Raw genomic sequence first — 17638 nt, 5'->3', positions numbered from 1 at the left:
GTTTTTTTTCCTGATGTTCAGTATGTCATGGCATTTTGCAATTTATTTACACAAGTTTGTATGCAGTGTAATATTTGCCGCGCTGCCGCACACATGTAAAAAACATGTTTCTATGCAATAATAGACACGTTAAAACTTTTTAACTTGCATATATTGGATCTTAGCAACCTTTAGAATCTTCGTTTGCAATTCGAGAAATAATCTTTTAAATAGTAGCAACTCATGTCGCTACTGAACGTGCATGTTCATCCGTGATACTCTTATCTACAGAGCTATATATATGGATCGGAAGGAACAACACGGGCCACTATTAAACACAGATCTTCGCCATTATTGGTTTGCAAATTGGCCTCTAGCTCCCAGAAAGGAGGCAGACCAAACAAACCGATAGGGCCATTTGCGGCAAATTAACATATGTTAGTTAGACTGGCTTAAGCACATCAAAGAAGCCAACATGTGCAAATTCATAATGTCGTAAAATATTAGCAGCCTATAAACTATACATATGGCTAATCTCTACTATTGTTTTCTACGAAAGGGTAGTCTGCTAGCTATACTATTATTATACCTACAGATTCAACAACAGATCGATCATGCATAAAGTGCTTTAATTTACTGCGGCTGACCAAAAGCTTGAAAATTAAGGTCGGAGGGGGCGTTCTTGAGAGAGATTCTGACGACGCCTAGCATGCCCATTTAACATCAGTTCCAATCTTTAGTTGGTTGATTAAAAATCAGAAATTTATTTACCGATGCAGATGGATGGCATCACAATCCAGCATGATCGCATGCATCATATGTAGCAAATGGTAAGCTCAGACGATGACTAGCTATATGCTACCTCTATCCCATAACATAGCTATGTTTAGATTTGTTCTATATAAACCAACAATATCTCTACAAAATAATTTATTTTAAATAGAAAGAGTTATGTTGGTTTCATGATGAATCTTCTAACATCATTTTTATGTTGTCAATCTTTATAATTTTTCCCTATTCATAGTCAAACTTAAATGTTTTGGCTTAGGAGAAACCTAAGCATATCTATATTCTGGAATGGAGAGAGTATATAGTGCCTTCAATCTCTCCGTTGCATATTTGTTTAATTTACTGACATTGTACTAGGGTAGACATAATACCAGATAATTCTATACATTTGGACCATATTTTCCGTACAGGTTTGCACAATCTTTTATTGGTAGAAAATATGCAGGCATTGAATTTGTTTGAGTATTACGTTGACTAGAGTTATGAAGACCTAACCCTAATGGATCGAAGGTGATATTTCTTTCACATCACATTCACATGTACATGTGGCTAACGAGAATCCATTCCCATCGTTGACGTGGGTGCAATACATCTTCAGCTTTTTCATAATAAAGAAAATTACACATGAGAAAACTCCACTACAAACATCAGCAAAAACTATATAGATTTTTTAGAGGAACTATAGATTGATAGTTATGTTGGACAGCTCGTTGACATTAGAACGAACAGTATCATGATATATATTTCTTCTTCTTTTTTGAAAATGAGGCAAACATTGATATATGAAATGAAACACGCTACTAACAAGTGGCACGAGCGATCCTGTAAAGAGAACAGATATGAGACCAATGGAGTTTTGAGCCTCTTCATAATTCCCCATTATTCCCTGAACTAGTCAAGCGACAGAACAGAATACACATTTATGCAGAACTGGTTCACTGTTGCACTACTGTGGAAGCTAGCCTGTCATTTGGTGCAAGTCATTGTCTAGATTCTGCAAATCCGGCCAGTTGCGCACAGTGTAAATTAGTACTCTATCTTTCGTCCATTGACATTCTTCTCCACTTCGGTATATACGTGTATTTGCAAGGCAAAATAAATGTGCCGTACTTGGCAAGTTGGAAAGGAAACAAGTTCTCTACTCTGTATAGTGTAGGTGAGCTGAATATATAGAGTGGAAAGGAAACAAGTTCTCTACTCTGTACTTGGCTAGTTCGTCTATGCGTTCTGTGCAGATACATCATTGACGTGTTCTGATGTTCTACCGTAGCATCTTTTAATAATAAAATACGTGCTCAGGTGTTCGTGAAAACAATGTTCTGCATCATTAGATCGCCCTCATTAGCCGTCATGCAAGAGCAATCCAAGCTGCATTGCATGCATGCATCTTACAGCTAGATTGGTGTCGTTTTGTCGAACATACTGCATGCATCCACGCACACTGCAATCTAAAGCAACCAAGAAGAAACACCAAACAGTGCAGCTAGCTTAATTGCCACTACTGCAGATAGATACTAGGGGTTGACACTTGCATTGCACATCATCCTCTATCGCCAGAAATCATGGCTTCCGTCCAACGCTTGTTAGCACCAATGCCGGCTGTTTCAGGACTCCAAATTAATGTCAACGTACTTTTAAATTTACTCTTCGGCTATGGTCAGCGCTGTCCGTTGTCCTTTTGAGAGATGGTTGGATAAATATTTTCAAAAAAAAAAGATGGTTGGATAAGGTACAGAGAGTCAGAGACTAGGGCAGGGTCGGTTTCAGAGCTTGGGGGGCATTGCAGAGGAATAAGCTAGGTCTTTGCAGCTGGCAGATTGGGGTGGACGGATGGAGAGATGCGGGCGGCCGTTCCATGACAAGTGTGTTAGCTTGATCGCCAGCTAGTTCGCTCGTTATCTGCTTATTATCTTGCTCCTGGCATAGGTCGTGCCGGCGTTTTTGTTCTTGTGTTGTCTGTTGTCTCTGCTTCAGTTATGTTGGAACCTTGGTTTGAATTTTCTTTTTTTGTAGGGAAAACGATGATTTGAGCAAGCTGGGCTGGAATCATACGTAACAAACAGTACACACTAGTGTTAAAATTTGAAGGCTCCATTTGCCACGAGCGCCAACCCATCAGACGAAGCCCCAGAGTGCAATGGGCCTGGTAAACCTTAATTCACGTCTAACTGGCCCGACGCAATACAAGCCCATCGGCAAACTCTAGCCTTTGAGCGAGTTGCTCACTGATGCCACCATGCCCAATTGCCCATGCGTATAAGCAGTAATCAGTAATCAGTTCGGACTTGGGAATGGAACGAAGTTATCTGACGAAACTGAACTTATCTGTACCGTCCATTATTTATTGAGTGGCGGTGTTTAATTATATTTTCACCTGGTTAAATTGTTTTACCGGGAGTAGCAGGGCTCCTAAACCCAGTGCACCGGGTGAACGAGATCAGTAATGAATCTACCAACTACTGCCTGCCGGCTAGCTCGATTTGTCGTTGTTCAGACGATTCAGGCAACACATGGCCAACAATTCAGACAGCACATTCAGAACAGAACACTAACTCCGAACACTCCGACTGACGTGCTGTGCCGACGAAGCTAGCGCAGAACTGAATATGGGGAACGCACATCACGGTTTTCAACTTTGAAGTTATCATTGACAAACACACAGAATACTTTGAAGAAATCAGAAGAACAAAAATTTAGCAGCATATAGTGAAGAAATTCAGTTCACTTTGCTGCAATGTGCTGATGATCGAATTGCACGTCCCGTTATTACACAGAGGCATTTGATCCTGTCCCCTACGGAGCTTAGACTCTCTCAAACGATGAGACCAGACAGCGCCTCACAGCCATGGAGCTCCTGCATCTCGCCTGGCTCCGCTCGCGAACGATCGGGTGCATCTTCCGCTGCCTCTGCTTCAGCATCTTGGGCGCCTCGATCACATGGATCTTTCGCTGGCGCTTGGCGTCTTCCACGTCCCGGTAGCCCTCCCGGAGTTTGCGCTTGGTAGCCTCCATCTTCTCCTCGGAAGGCGGCGTTGTCTTCGGCAGCGACTTTGGAATCGTGGTTGCAGCTTTCGTCTTCTCCGTCCTCAGATCATGGCTGCCAGCAATCGGCTTGGTCATGCTCGGCAAGGGAGGAGAGGCATCCGACGCCTTGACGCGGCACAGATCGTCGAGTTTCTTCATGGCCGCGCTGGTCCTGGCGATGTCTTCGTCGACGGCCACGCTCCACCCGCGGATGATTTCGCGCGCGAGCCCGCTGATGCGGGCGGACTGGTGGCACCTCAGGGAGCCAACTGCTCTGGCGAGATCGGCGGAAGACGCCAGCATCCTCGGCACCGCCTCCGCGGGCACCGCCTGCAGGGTGACCAGCGACTCCGCCATGAAGCCGTCGAGCACGACGCAGAGCTCCTCGGCGCCGTCGCCCCCGGGGACGCCGCAGAGCAGCTCCACCACGTCGCCCCTCGCGCTCCGGAGCTCGTCCCGGCAGAGCGCGGGGCCGGCGCCCTCGATCGCGGCGTCCACCAGGCCGAACGCCGCGAAGAAGGGCTTCCAGCGGCGGAGGGGGCTCTGCCCGGCCATGGCGGCAGCGGCGGCGGCGTACGCGAGAGCGAGATCGGCGAGGCGGCGTTATGCGAGAGCGAGATCGGGGAGGCGGCGCAAGGGGGAGCGTCAGACCGAGATCGGCGAATTGTGGACGGATGGAAGTGGTGAGATCGGGGATGCGGGAGGGGGGTTTATAAGTTGCTGCTGTGTTCCAGTCGGACGCGGATCGGCGAGCACCGCCATTACGCGAGAGCATTCCGATCGGATTGCATTGGCGTGCGGAAGAAGCAGAGTGCGGCGTTTGGGGGGGGGGGGGGGGGGGGTATTGCCACGTGGCCGCAGAAGGGATTGGCGGCGGGCGGTGCTCGAGTCCGAAACGGGTGCGGGCTCGCGGCCAGCGCTTTTACTCGCTTCCTCGAGTAAACCGCAGATCGGATTGGAGGTGCTGAAGCTTTCCATCCTTGTTCACTTGGCAGTTGGGCTCGGCTTGGCGCGGAAGGAGATGAGAAGCAGAACATGAGCGCATGGCGTGCTTGGGGGCAAAGGAAACCGGTCTCCAACTCTCCGTCCCTACCCCGAGCATCGGAGGAGGTGGCAGCGTGGAGCGCGGACAGGAGCACAGGATCGCGGGTGGCCGCCACATGGCTCCGGCCGGCGACGCTCTCGGGTGACCGCGTGAGGCGGCGGACGAGGCCTTCTTCGTTTCGGGTGTTTTGGCCCATCCTTGTGATGATAGGCGGCCTTCCGCTTGGTATGTGGGCCGGATGAGATTCGGCCTGATTCGCAATGGGCTGAATGGATTCCCCTCCAGCTGTGCTCGGAATCATCATTCAACAGCGGACAGTGGTGGTCCGCGCGCCACCTACCTACCCTTCCGTATATGTACTTATCCTTGCATGATTACTACTCATTATTAGTAGTAATCCAACCAAATACGCTTGGTCCAGGTAGAAAGGGCGGCCAAGAACGGGGTCCCACTGCAGCCATCCCAGACACCGTGACGCAGCTGGCGACTGGCGCTGGGGTTGATCTCGGCGCAGGCAAAGAGAAGCTGCCAGCCATGTTTCGTGACACGACGCGTGCTAGTTTTCGGCACCAGGCACCCTGCTTCGCTGCACTACAATTGTGGAAAACTCGCACAAACGGATACCGGGATGTCTCGTGCTCTGCTGGTCTGCAATGCCGAGTGGCGCGGGCACATTCTGTGGTCTGCTTCTGCATGGGCATTTTCGTAGCCAACATTTACTCCGCGAGGTGAATTTTTTTCCGTTCCCCTTTCCTCCTCCTCCTTTTTTCTTCTTATGTAGTTGGATCTGTTGATCATATGAAGCAGAGGATCAGGGGACGCGCTTATCAGATTTTTATTGTGGCTACGTTTGATCAGATTCTTCTTCCCTGCATGTGCCAAGGACGGGATGGTAATGCAGTGCTACCGGGACCAGTGGCCACTGGACCCCACTCCACTACCACCTTTTAGAGCAAGGCTAATAATTTAGCCAGCCGTTGGCAATATATTGTTACCGTATCATCTTAAATCAATCTAATATTTAGCTCGTATAATAAGTTGGATGTATAGGTGGATTGCACTATTAATACTTAATTCATCTTTCTTTTCTTATTCTCTCACCAAATTTATTAGAGTAGAGACGCCTGAGAGCAGCCTGTAAACTTGCAGTATGCTTCTCTTTCTCTCCTCTCCCACCGACATCTAACTTTCTCTCCTCTCCCACCGACGTCATCTCTTAGAGCTTCTCCAGTAGCATACTACATGGCAGCCTCACGAATCGATGCAACGACTGCAGGTAGCGAATCATGGAGGAGAGAGATGAATCAATTCGTCTTTTGGAGTCGACTTCTGGTGAGAAACAAGCAGTCCCATCAGCTGCTGTTGTTGTGAGGAGAGGGGCGCTGAGCAAAAGAAAAAGGACAATTGTTTTTAATTGTGCAGTGGATCCCATTGCTGATTATTCAGTAGATGAAACATCCGAAGAGAGAAAACAATGGTCCGCGTGGACTGCATGAGTCGACTCATCCGAAAAGATCACTGCGGATGCCCTTATTAGTTGCTAAGTAAAGTTGTACTGCAGTGCTGCTACTAGCATACTGACCGAATTCCATCTAACACGGCTCCTAAAAGCATGGAGTGCTCAGTCAGTCAGGTACATTTAGGAGTATCCAAGTACTGCTTGTGTATACCCTTCGATTACAAAGATAACTGAAAATTTTACTACAATATGGGATACTGAATATTCTCTAGACCGCAACAGGAAGCTGAAAGCTTCTAGCGAAATGCAGAAGGGGGTTTTGGCACTTGCATAGTACTAGTTTATTCTTCTCCTTAAACAATGTCTTATTCGCTTCCACCCTATGCTGAGTACAAACTTTCGCTGTTTGAGGCTTGAAATGTGGATATTCTTCTCTTTTTCAGTTTTTTTTTACTCTTTGGTCATGGTCAACCTCTAGTCTTTTTCTTTTTGTTCTTTATGCTTCAGGATGGTAGCTAGATAAGGTATACTCCCTTTATTTCGAATTACAGTGTATTGTGATTGAGATACATGCTGAAAACTATATATATATATATATATATATAAAGCGTATATCTATGTGTAAAACCAAACATAATATGTGTTGCTTATTGCCATCGATAATATCTTGAGCTCTCCGCATCAAGCACGTGTGGTGTGTCCCTGCCTTTTCCATCAGCTCGCTGAAATTAAAGATTCTTGCTTGCCAAAGCAAGCAAAATTAGTTGGAGCCTGTGAAAGGACAAACATCCCGCGATCGCGATCGCGACGCAAGAACTGAAGAACCCACCTGCAGGTAGTGGCTGCAGACCTGCGCAATCATTCATGAGAGAATTCTCTATATAGCACCGGAAAAAAACATAGTTTCCTATATAGCACTAGAAAACTTTATCTTACCATCGAAAATTTTATCTCGTTCTTTTTAGCACTTCCGTTACATCCGTTGGCATATTCTATTAAAAAATTATTATTGGTCCTATTGGAATTTGATCTATGAATGAAACTACCCCTAACAAAACTAGAGGGCCTCTTGGTTGACCGACCCCTCCCTCCCTCGGACCCCCGACTGAGCCCTCCCTCTCATGAAAGTGCTCCCCCTTCCTCCCTGCTCGTTCTCTCCCCAACGCTAGATCTATAGCGGCGGCGGCGGCTGACAGGAAGCAGGGCCGCAGCCGGCGTAGGCTCGAACTATGCGTGGAGCGACCTATTTTACCGGTTGTCGGCATGGGGACTCGTGGCTGTGGCCGCGGATGACGGCCGCGGCGACGGCGACGGGCAGGCCTTGGGCGGCTGTGACGGTGGGCAGGCTGCGGGGGGCTGCAGCGGCGGGCAGGTCGTGGGCGTCTGCGGTGGTGGGCAAGGCCCGATTGGCTACAACAGCAGGCTCGACCAAGGGCACATGGAAAGCCTTGCCATTGGAGGGTGTAGCAACAGAGGGATGCTTTCAAGGGAATGATTTGAACCTTGTCATGTCAGAGGATATCATAATTATCGATTGCCTAAATTTGGATCTATTCGATTATTAGATGGGAGAACAATAATCTTTATTTTTCTGCCATCAAATATGCGTCATGTTAGACAATAAAGTAATATTTCAGTAGACAATAATCTTCATTTTTTTTGCCACTGAATATCTATGCTCTATGGGATCTGATAATATTTCAGTAGACAAGATGACGAGGGGTAAAAGTATCTTTCAGGTTGGGTTTAACAACCCTGTTAACAGAAGTGCTAAGAAAGGAACCAGATAAAAATTCCAGTGTCAATTAGGAAAGACAAAGTTTTCTAGTGCTATACGGGGAATCATGTTTTTTTTTCAAAGCTATATAGGGAATTTTCTCAGCATTCTCTCGTCATTCGTTGGTTCGCATGTGATCAGTGATCTGCCTCGCCTTTCTAGCGCCAATAGTTCGCTTCCGCGGGTTGGCCTTCTGGAAGCTCCCAGATCATTCTAGAAGCTATACGACGAGCTAGCAAGGCAGGCGCAGCATGCTGCATGGGAAGAGGCCACTCCGTCTCCATGTCAGGCTCTGTACTCTGGAGTATGACCTTTAAACTGAAAGCGCGAAATGACCGTTATTCGGGTATCCACGAAACTACACAGCATCTCCATTCCATTCCAGTAGTAGTGTTGCATCCGACCTCGTTTTTTTTTTCTTGGATACCCATCCGACGTCGTTGAAAAGTCGTCGTGCCAATGTGCCATCCGTGAAACCCGAGGAGAGGGCGTGCGGAGATTGGTAGCGAGATTCGTTCAGAACCTGCTCCGCCACGGCTCCTTTTATTTTCTCCAATCATGCACCTCGCGCCTCGCGAGAGCTTTGCGGAGAGGTGGTTGCACATGATTCGGACCCCAGATCCCAGATTCCCGTCCAGCATCACAGGAGCAGACCTGTGGGGGTCCGCGCGCCACCTACCAGCTCTGATTTGCCTCGGGCATGCATGGTCCAGGCCCGTCCGTCCGTGTCAAAATTTACTGGTGCCAACTGCCACCCAACCAAACACCGCGGCCGCGGTAACTATCGGTCCAGGGCACGGCCGGCGGCGATCTTTCGGCGCCCTCCTCTGATAAGCTTTCGGCGATGAGAACTACCGGCTGTGAGAATCTTGGGAAGGAGCTCGTGGCTCGTGACACGACGTGTGTCCGGTTCCCTGCGCCGCACCACGCATGTCACACTCACACGGTCACACCCCACGTGAAGAATCTCGCACCGCGGATGCGAGAATCTCCAGGTCCCCGTCGCCATGGTCGGCCATGGTTGCCAGTTGCCACATGCTGCTGCTCGCTTGTTTGTTCCCTTCTGAAAACTGCAACGGCGGCTCGGCGCGGCCATGTTCTGCGGCCTGCTTTTCCCTGCGCAATTACCCTCGTTTTTCCTGCGACTCCGGTGGGATCTGGTGATCACGTGGTGGGTGGGGAAGATCAGAGGACTCGCTTATCAGCGACGGCTACGTCGGGTCAGATCTTTTGCCCCCCAAGTCGGTAGCATGTGCCGTGGACCAGAGGGTAATGTCCTTCGCCCACTAGCAGGCAGCCAGCCAGGACTGGAGATCCCACCTGGACTCAGAAATCCAGATTCAGATTCATCGAGCCTGGGCAGAAGATCGATTCAGTACGGTCGGATTAAGCATTAGCTCCAGCCCAAATCCGCTACTAAAATCGTGGAGATAGATGATCTCGTACTCCCTCAGCAGAGACTCGTTGAGCTTAGTGAGCTCATACCCAAACGAGCAGGGGATGTGTTGTAACCGCAGCGGTGGATCTGCGCAAGACATCGCTCAGTTACGAAGTGCAGTGCTGAGAACACATCGCAAGATGGATACTGCAATAAGATCCTAGGCTGCAATACAAAAAAACTGAAAGCTTGCGCCGAAATTCTAGGACAACAAGATTGAGCACAAACGATCGGGTCATGACCAACAGGACATCTTAGTACAAACACCCTTCAGCTGGCATCATCATCATCACCAAGCCTGAACCTATGCACAAACACTAACACAGCTAATACAATCGAGCAGCAACAGGAAGATTCTTATTGCATCTGTACAAAAATTACGCAGCAGCAGCAAGCAAGCAAAAGAACTAGTCTCGCTGAAGCTAAACGCTAGTAAATCCGATAGCTTCGCCCAATTTTAACAGCGAAATTGCGGCTAGTCACTGGCTATAGATTCCAGCAGTCCCGATTCGCGCCATGGCGATCCTGCCCTCCTCCCCCTCCTCATTGCAGGTCGTAGACGGTGGAGTCGGCGGCGTAGCAGCCGAGCACGCGCACGAACACGGCGAACTTCTCGATCTCCTGGATGGCCTCGCGGACGCGCGGGTCGTGCGCGGCGCCCGCGCAGTCCACGTACAGGACGTGCGGGAACGCGCGCAGCGTCGGCGCGCCCCGGGCGCTCGTGTCCAGGATCATCACCGGCGGGCGCGCGCCGGCGCCGGCGCCGGCGCCATCGTTGTTGATGACCTCCAGCTTGGTGAGGTTGATGTTGCGGGAGGAGAAGGCGGAGAGCACCTTGAGCAGGACCATCATGGAGCCGCCCCGGTGCGCGACCACCATGCTGGTCTTGGCGTCGGCGTCCACGGGCAGCGCGACGGGCGACGGCGGCCTGGAGAGGAGCAGGAAGCGCGTGACGTTCCAGGACTCGTCCTGGAGGCCGTGCGCGAGCACGTCGAGGCCGTACAGGTCGGCGGCGCGCGGGCTGGCGATGGCGGCGGTGTCGAGCATCCGGTTGGAGCGCAGCATCTCCACGGCGCCCGCGGTGTCCTCGACGGGCTCGCGGTCCACCCCGAGGCGCGCCAGCGCGCGGCCGCAGTGCGCGAGCGCCATCGGGTGGCTGATGACGCGGCGCACCTCGGCGGCGCGCACCCCCGGCATGGCGAGGAGGCAGTAGTGCACGAAGAGGTTGATCTCCTGCGCCACCACCAGGCCGTGGCGCAGCAGCAGGTCGTAGTTCCGCAGCGCGGTGCCCTCCATGGTGGACTCCACGGGGAGGATGGCGCGGTCGGCGGCGCCCCGCTCCACGGCCGCCAGCGCGTCCGCGAAGGCCCGGCACGGGAGCGTGTCGCACCCGGGCAGCGCCGTCTTGGCCGCGAACTCGCTGTACGCGCCGGGCGCGCCCTGGAACGCCACGCGGAGCCCGGAGCCGTCCTGGCCCCCCGCGCCGCCGCCGCCGCCCGTGCTCACCGAGAGGTGGATCCGGTCCGCATGGCCGTTGACGTGCCCGTTGACGCCCTTCTTGCCGTTGACGCCGTTGACGTGGCCGTTCACCCCCTTCTTGCCGTTCACGCCGTTGATTCGCGCCTTGCCGTTGGGCGGCGGCGGCGGCTTCTCGGGTGCCTGGCCGTTGACGCCGTTGGCCCTGGCCGCGGCGGCGGCGACGAAGGAGACGGAGGAGGAGGGCCTGTGCCTGGTCCGGCGGGGGCTGGGGAGGAGCAGGTGCTTGGGGAGGTGGAGGGAGGTGTATGCCATAGAACGCCGCGGAGCAGAGGTGGGAGGTGGGAGGTGGGGATTGGGTGGGGTGAGGTCGGGCGCGGTGGGGGGCGGAGTTGTGGTGAGCTTAGCGGAGAGGGGTGGTGGGCGGAGGCTGTTGACTATTATAACCCCGGGAGCGGCCGGCGTCTCCACCGGGATTAATGCCGAGCGGCCAAGTGAGCAGGACGGCGGTGGTCCGGTCCGGTGGCTTTTGCTGCCTATAATTGTCCGGCAACCCGCTACTCGACCTCTCCCCGGTTCGTGTTTACTGTGGATGATTGCGGTTGCTTTCGCTTTGCTTCTGGAAGGTTTCGCCGTGTTTAGATTGCTGGCCGTTCCACAAACGGTTTGATTGGAGAGTTGTGAGCATGTCGACGAGGACAAATCGTCCATTCGTGTCGCTGTCACTTAAAATTTTAATTTTGTCACTACTGAACCTGCACCTGTCGGCTACGGCTTCCGTGGCTTCTGACCGCCCCCCAGTCACGAACTGACGAGAGATGCTTCGTTTCGATTCATCGTTCCAAGCCCAGGGTAGGAAGATACTACACAGTTACTAGCCCATTATTGATCCCTCATAACTAATCCTGATTGCAAAAATCAGATCTGCATGATCCTTGGCCTACCTAACGTAACACTGGTTCCACGTCCACCCAAGACATGCCGTCTGTCAAGAGATGAGCTCCTTTCAGCTCGTGTTGAGCGTGCGACGACACTTTGGAGTTTGGATACATAAACATCCCGGAACCCCAGCCGTTTAATCTGCGGGCAGAACACGGACGGCAGTGTCAGTCTGCCAATTTACCCAACCAGCCGCTCCAATCACCAACCAGCACCGGCTCTTCAAATCTGCACAGTGACCCGGCCGGCGCGAACATGCGTTTTTCTCGGTGGGGCGCCGTGACGGCGAGGCGGGGTCCCACCTTTTCGCTTTCCCGGTTGATCTCTGATGGCTGGTGCGCCGGCGTCGCCGTCAGGATTTGACGGGATCGCAAGTGCTTTGGGGGTCTGTAGGGGCTATTTTAGAGGTAAGCAAGATAATCTCAGACGAGCAGCGGGAATCACCGCGTGATTGGCCCCGTCGGTCGGATAAGAACACGGTGCGGGGTCCACCCTTGTGACCGACCCTCGCGCCACGCCGAGGAACGGGTGACAGTGAAATGCTCTGCTCAATTCTCCAGAGGAATTCCCAGATCTTTTGGCATCTTCCCCGCGCCACCCCCCCCCCCCCCCAGTAATGCGCTAATCACAAAGTAATAGACCAAAGGATACGGTGGGTGCACTGCACACACGGTAAAATGGGTGATGGATTCACCCGCCTCCCCACCACCCCAGCTACTACTCTACTACTTATTCGCCCAGACACGTGCTAATTAAAACTCCTTTATAGTTCGAATAAGGCGTGACAAAAAAGTCACGACTCTTTTGCTCGCTGTTGAAGGGGCAATTAGTTGGCACCCATGGCAATTGGCAACGCTTTTTTAACACACTATATATGCTACCGACGTGTTGGACTATCAGGTATGATGTATGTAGCACATGTCCCGACCAAAAAAAAGAAGAAGACAATTTGTGTTAAAGCAAACACTGTCATATACTACTCCACTAATTAAGTACTAGTCTCAGGCATGACACAGTAGTATAATCCAGGTGCTTTCACACAGGATAAGCGCAACCCAAGGCAGTCAACTCAAGTCAAACCTATTATATCATCGTTGGCTTGGTCCCCTCACAATAAAACAGCGTAGCAACTTGGAGCCAAGGGTTTTGTGGAACTAGTAGTACTAGCAGGCCCTCGCTTGCTAGCCGCCCGTGATCCTCGAGGAGGAGCAATGCTCCGCGGTGGCACGATAATATCCGACTCCGACCTCGCGGCACGCCGCATGCCGAAACGTAAGGTGAAGTGTAAACGGAACGGAAGGTTCGCCCACCCCCCCCCCCCCCCCCCCCCCCCGCGGCACGGCAGCAGTTCATACGTGGTAGCGCGCCAAACTCGTTTCGAGACCATGCCCTATCCCCCAACCAAACGGCCATCCCCCAACCTTATCTGTGAACGACGACACCGACCCGCAGCGCAGCAGACATACCGGGCTACCTGGTGGCGTTCCGATCCAGCGATCCTTGCTTGCCGTGGAGAAAAAGGCAAAAGGGCCAGCCAACTTGCTCCGACCTCCACAGGGTCCAGATCACGAAGGAACAGTTCTTTTTTTTTTGTGGAAGGAAGCAACAGTTCCTTTTATTCTTCTGCGTGGGCAGGCAAGAACACGGTGTGTGTTTATTCTGTCATCATGCCGAGTGGATCCACTATTCATACGTCGCCGGCCAGCCGGTCGCCGCATCATGCCATGCCACCTTCCCGTCGCTGCGCAAGTTTCTTAGCTTATCGTGTGGCCTGTCCGTGCGTGCGGGTGCCGCAGTGGTCGCGTCGTTCTCGGTGGACCAGTATCTTATCAGGTTTGGCCAATAATAAGCGTCCGAGAGATACGTAGCACTTGGAAATTGCAAGTGGGCAAAGCGTCCAGGTCAGGGTCCCCTACTGTGCCCCTTTTTTCTCAGGAAAAAAAAATATCAATGCACTTTTCTGCCTTTGCACTTTTGAGTAATATAAATCAGGAGCAGTAATACAAGTTTTACTTGGGCTAAAGTGTGTGGCTTCAGTAACCTGCTATCATGTCCTGGTCTAGAGCCGCCAGCACAGTGTTGTTTCCAACAGTGGAATGAATATGCTTCCTACTTTGGTTTACCTCTTGCTGAAAACATAGCCTTGGGCTAAGAGTGTGATAACGAACGTTTGACTACAAGTCCCATGCAGAGACTGATGAAAGAAAATCTTCTTTCATACAAAAGCATATGTTCACTTGTTTATTTTACGTCAGTATAATGGGCTGAAGGCTGAAGCTGCGGAGAAGTTCTTCCATTGACTATGTGACAAGTGGCTTTAGCCCAAGGCTAGGGTACTATTCCAGTACATGCCCAAATTAGGCCTGCTTGTCTCCAAGAATCGTAACTTCAGGTTTGGCCCGTCGTATTGAATGTAGGCCCGTCAGCTCTCTAGTTGCCTACCAGTTCAAAAGAAAAGGGAGCTCTTGTAAAGATTACAAAATACTGTTTTTTTAAACAGATTACAAAGTACTGTTACAAACCAAGATTCTGAGACTCTCCAGAACACTATCCCAACTGCTATGGGGGGCCAAACGGGCCGCGGTAAACGGGCCATGTAAATTTGGCCCGGCCCAATCGCAGCACAGGCCGGTATTGGCTTGCCGTGGTTCGGTGCTTGTTCGTGAAACTCTGAACAGTACACAGATAATAAGAAGTCATATAACAGTATAACACCGAAACTGCTTTGTTTTTCTTTTTGCAAGCATTCAGCCTCAATACAGAAAAATAAAGAAAAGCTAAAAGCAAAATCATCACTCCACTGTCAATGATTTAATATAGTAATTCAGATATATTGAGATCAGGCATCTTCGTCCCTGCACCTTCGGTAGCGTTTTCTAGACCTGATCAGCTTCAGGAAGCTTGCAGAACATGCATGACGACACTGCCAAGATATAATGAGAAGAAGAAAAACAAGAGAGAAAAGCCTTCCTTTCGATGTTGACAATACTATTTTGGAAGATAAGAACAAGAGGAAGAAGCAACAATGCAAGCAGAAATGGTTGGATTAAACTTTACTCCATATCAATGTTCTAATAAGATGGATTGCAGCATCATCACAATGTGGGCCTGTGGGCAGCACTCATCTGCATGCGAAATTCTTCCGGTCCCAGCACCCACAAACAATGCACGCCCACCTTGGATTCCCGTGGCCTAGTCTGAGCCGCGCGTGTTGCCTGGCCATTCGTGGATCGGAGATAATCCGCTGATTACTTGCAGCTGAATTTAGAACTCTCTCTCTCTCTCTCTCTGTGAGCTTATTCAGGCGGCTCATTACGAGGTGTGATCGTCGTGCTACCGCGTTTGAACGAAAGAGCTGAAATCGACAACGCGTGCTTTCCAGCTCAAGCACGAACACACACGACAGCATGGAGCTACTACCACCAGGCTTTCAGCAGATTTCGTCCTCACCAATGGCACGCAGAAATATCTGGCCATGCAAAGCCGCACCGCCCGCGTAATCTAGTACCGGATATGGTAGGTAACACGAAAAAAGACAAAAGAATCATGCCCCATCCATCATCGTCCGCTCAATTCATCACCCTTTACGCGACGAACCCCCTTATTATACTGTCCCTGAACTTGAACGGGTCAAAACAACAAGCGGTTTCATGTCACCCGTCCAGCCGTCCAGCTCCCGCGCCTGTCAATCGAATCAGCTGGGAAGCTCGGGACGAAGCCACCCGGACGACCCCGGCGGGGGATCGATCGTACCCCTAACCTCGTCGCGCACTAGCCAAAAGCGGCTTTCCGGGACCTGAGAGATGGCGCCCCCGCTCCGGCGAGGTGGCGAGCCCCCGTTGGACGGGCCAACGGAAAGCTCGAGCTGTGTGTGCTTCCCAGCTAATCTCTAGCCGGGAGTTGAAACGCGTTCCCGTCACGTCGCGCTCGCGTCGAGAATGTCTTCACCAACTCCGGCCGCCGCCCCGGTTTTTTTTAAACCCTCCCGGGATCCTCCGCTTGGACGTACGCTGCCAGGACCTGCTAGGAGATAGCAGTAGCAGTCTGCTGGCTACTAGGTATTATCCTCTAGTTGATCATCGCATCATCATTGCAAACCTTGCCAATCTGCCGTCACTTGCGCAGCTCGTGCTTCGTCGATCGTGCATGCTACTACTAGCCGTGGTTGCAGCGTCGTTCTAGCCATGCTTCTCGTGCGAGCGCTGGGTGCAATGTAGTGGAAGTGTCGTGCTAGTTGGAAGTGATCTATTCGATGGAGCAGCAGCGGAGGCCGGAGGAGCAGAGGGCGGCCGGGCCCTGCGGGCGGCGCGCGCGGGCGGAGACGCGGCACCCGGTGTACCGCGGGGTGCGCCTCCGGGCGGGGAAGTGGGTGTCGGAGATCCGCGAGCTGCGGAAGCCCAGCAGGATCTGGCTGGGCACGTACCCGACGCCCGAGATGGCCGCCGCGGCCTACGACGCCGCCGCATCGGCGCTGCGGGGCGCCGGCGCGGCGCTCAACTTCCCCGACGCGGCGCGCTCGCGCCCGGCGCCGGCCTCCGCGTCCCCGGAGGACGTCCGGGCCGCGGCCGCCGAGGCAGCGGCGGCGATGGACGACCGCCTCCGTCTTCGCGAGCCGCGCGGTGACGGTGGCGGCGGCGGTGCGGACGACGCCGTAGCGATCGTGGACGAGGACGACCTGTTCGAGATGCCGCGGCTGATGATGAGCATGGCAGAGGGGCTGATGATGAGCCCGCCCGCGCTGGGCCCCGCCGCGGCGGCGGCGTCGATGGAAGCCGATGAGGAAGGAGTCAGCCTGTGGGATCACTCTTGATGCGCTGGCCGGGGACGCTGCTTGCCGTAGTGGAAGGTGGTGTAAGATGGGGGAGGACGCGCGCCAGCGCCACGACCTCGTGTTGGCGAATGGGAGCGTGCGCGTTGGATCACACCTGATGTGGACAGAGGAATATGTGCTGGGGGCAACATGAACGTTCTGCGACGCGCTTGTACGTACGTTGCGTAGCATGGACGTGAAATGGATGATGGAGACACGACGCTGGTCGCTGGCACACCTATGTGATAAGTTCCATGGCAGCAGTTCGAAACCTTTTTTTCCTTTGACGTGTCGTCTCCAACATCTACGACCTATCCCACTGCAAATTCAGTTGACTTGCTGCAGCTGCTGTACAACTCCATCATCTTTTACGTAACCAATCTATTTTTTCCCCAAAACATAGCATAATGCAGATGCTCGTATACATGCATACACACTCATCTTTATGAACGCACGCACTATGTTTGCTCCGGCATATACATGGATAAACTTGAATGCTTGATGGTTAGGTTATACTCCAAAAGAGAAGTTTGATTAAAATTTAAGAGGAAGAGCTATATATCACTCCTCGGGTGATCTGAAGCTCTCTGTCACTCGATTTGCCACCCTTCAATATTTCTCTACATTGCTTCTCCTGCTTCCGATCCATTGTGCTGCGTCACTTTCTCTGTCTTGCTCCGTCTGATTGTTTGTGCATGTCGCCAGTGCCTGTCTGATCCACTGCTGCTCTATCCCGCGCGGCCTTTTTTAGTTTTATGTTTATCGCTAACAATCTGGCCCTACATATAAGCTACATATATATAGCATCCTCCGTTTCCACATTGTGTTCCCTCTTGAAGTCGTCTCTTCATTTCATCATCATCCTCGGCGGTTGACAAGAGCGGGGAGGCCATGCGATGTGA

The 17638-nt window shown here is 51.9% G+C and overlaps 3 protein-coding genes across 3 annotated transcripts; 1 reads left to right on the top strand and 2 right to left on the bottom strand.

The window, feature by feature from the left end:
- Positions 1-3570: 3570 nt before the first annotated feature.
- LOC112873209 lies at positions 3571-4452 on the bottom strand. The gene has a single exon (XM_025936224.1). The coding sequence runs from the start codon at positions 4345-4347 to the stop codon at positions 3571-3573; it is 777 nt and encodes a 258-aa protein (XP_025792009.1). The 5' UTR covers positions 4348-4452.
- Positions 4453-9689: 5237 nt separating this feature from the next.
- On the bottom strand, positions 9690-11494 carry LOC112877814 (arogenate dehydratase/prephenate dehydratase 6, chloroplastic-like). Its single transcript, XM_025942183.1, has one exon. It carries the CDS (start codon positions 11300-11302, stop codon positions 10055-10057), a length of 1248 nt encoding a protein of 415 aa, XP_025797968.1. The 5' UTR covers positions 11303-11494; the 3' UTR covers positions 9690-10054.
- Positions 11495-15488: 3994 nt separating this feature from the next.
- On the top strand, positions 15489-17369 carry LOC112876899 (dehydration-responsive element-binding protein 1F-like). Its single transcript, XM_025941077.1, has one exon. It carries the CDS (start codon positions 16179-16181, stop codon positions 16734-16736), a length of 558 nt encoding a protein of 185 aa, XP_025796862.1. The 5' UTR covers positions 15489-16178; the 3' UTR covers positions 16737-17369.
- Positions 17370-17638: the final 269 nt, after the last annotated feature.

Source organism: Panicum hallii, chromosome 9 (genome assembly GCF_002211085.1).
Source record: "Panicum hallii strain FIL2 chromosome 9, PHallii_v3.1, whole genome shotgun sequence".
NCBI classification, from domain to species: domain Eukaryota; kingdom Viridiplantae; phylum Streptophyta; class Magnoliopsida; order Poales; family Poaceae; genus Panicum; species Panicum hallii.
The sequence above is the reverse complement of the archived record's forward strand: the minus strand, read 5'-3'. Positions and strand labels throughout refer to the sequence as shown.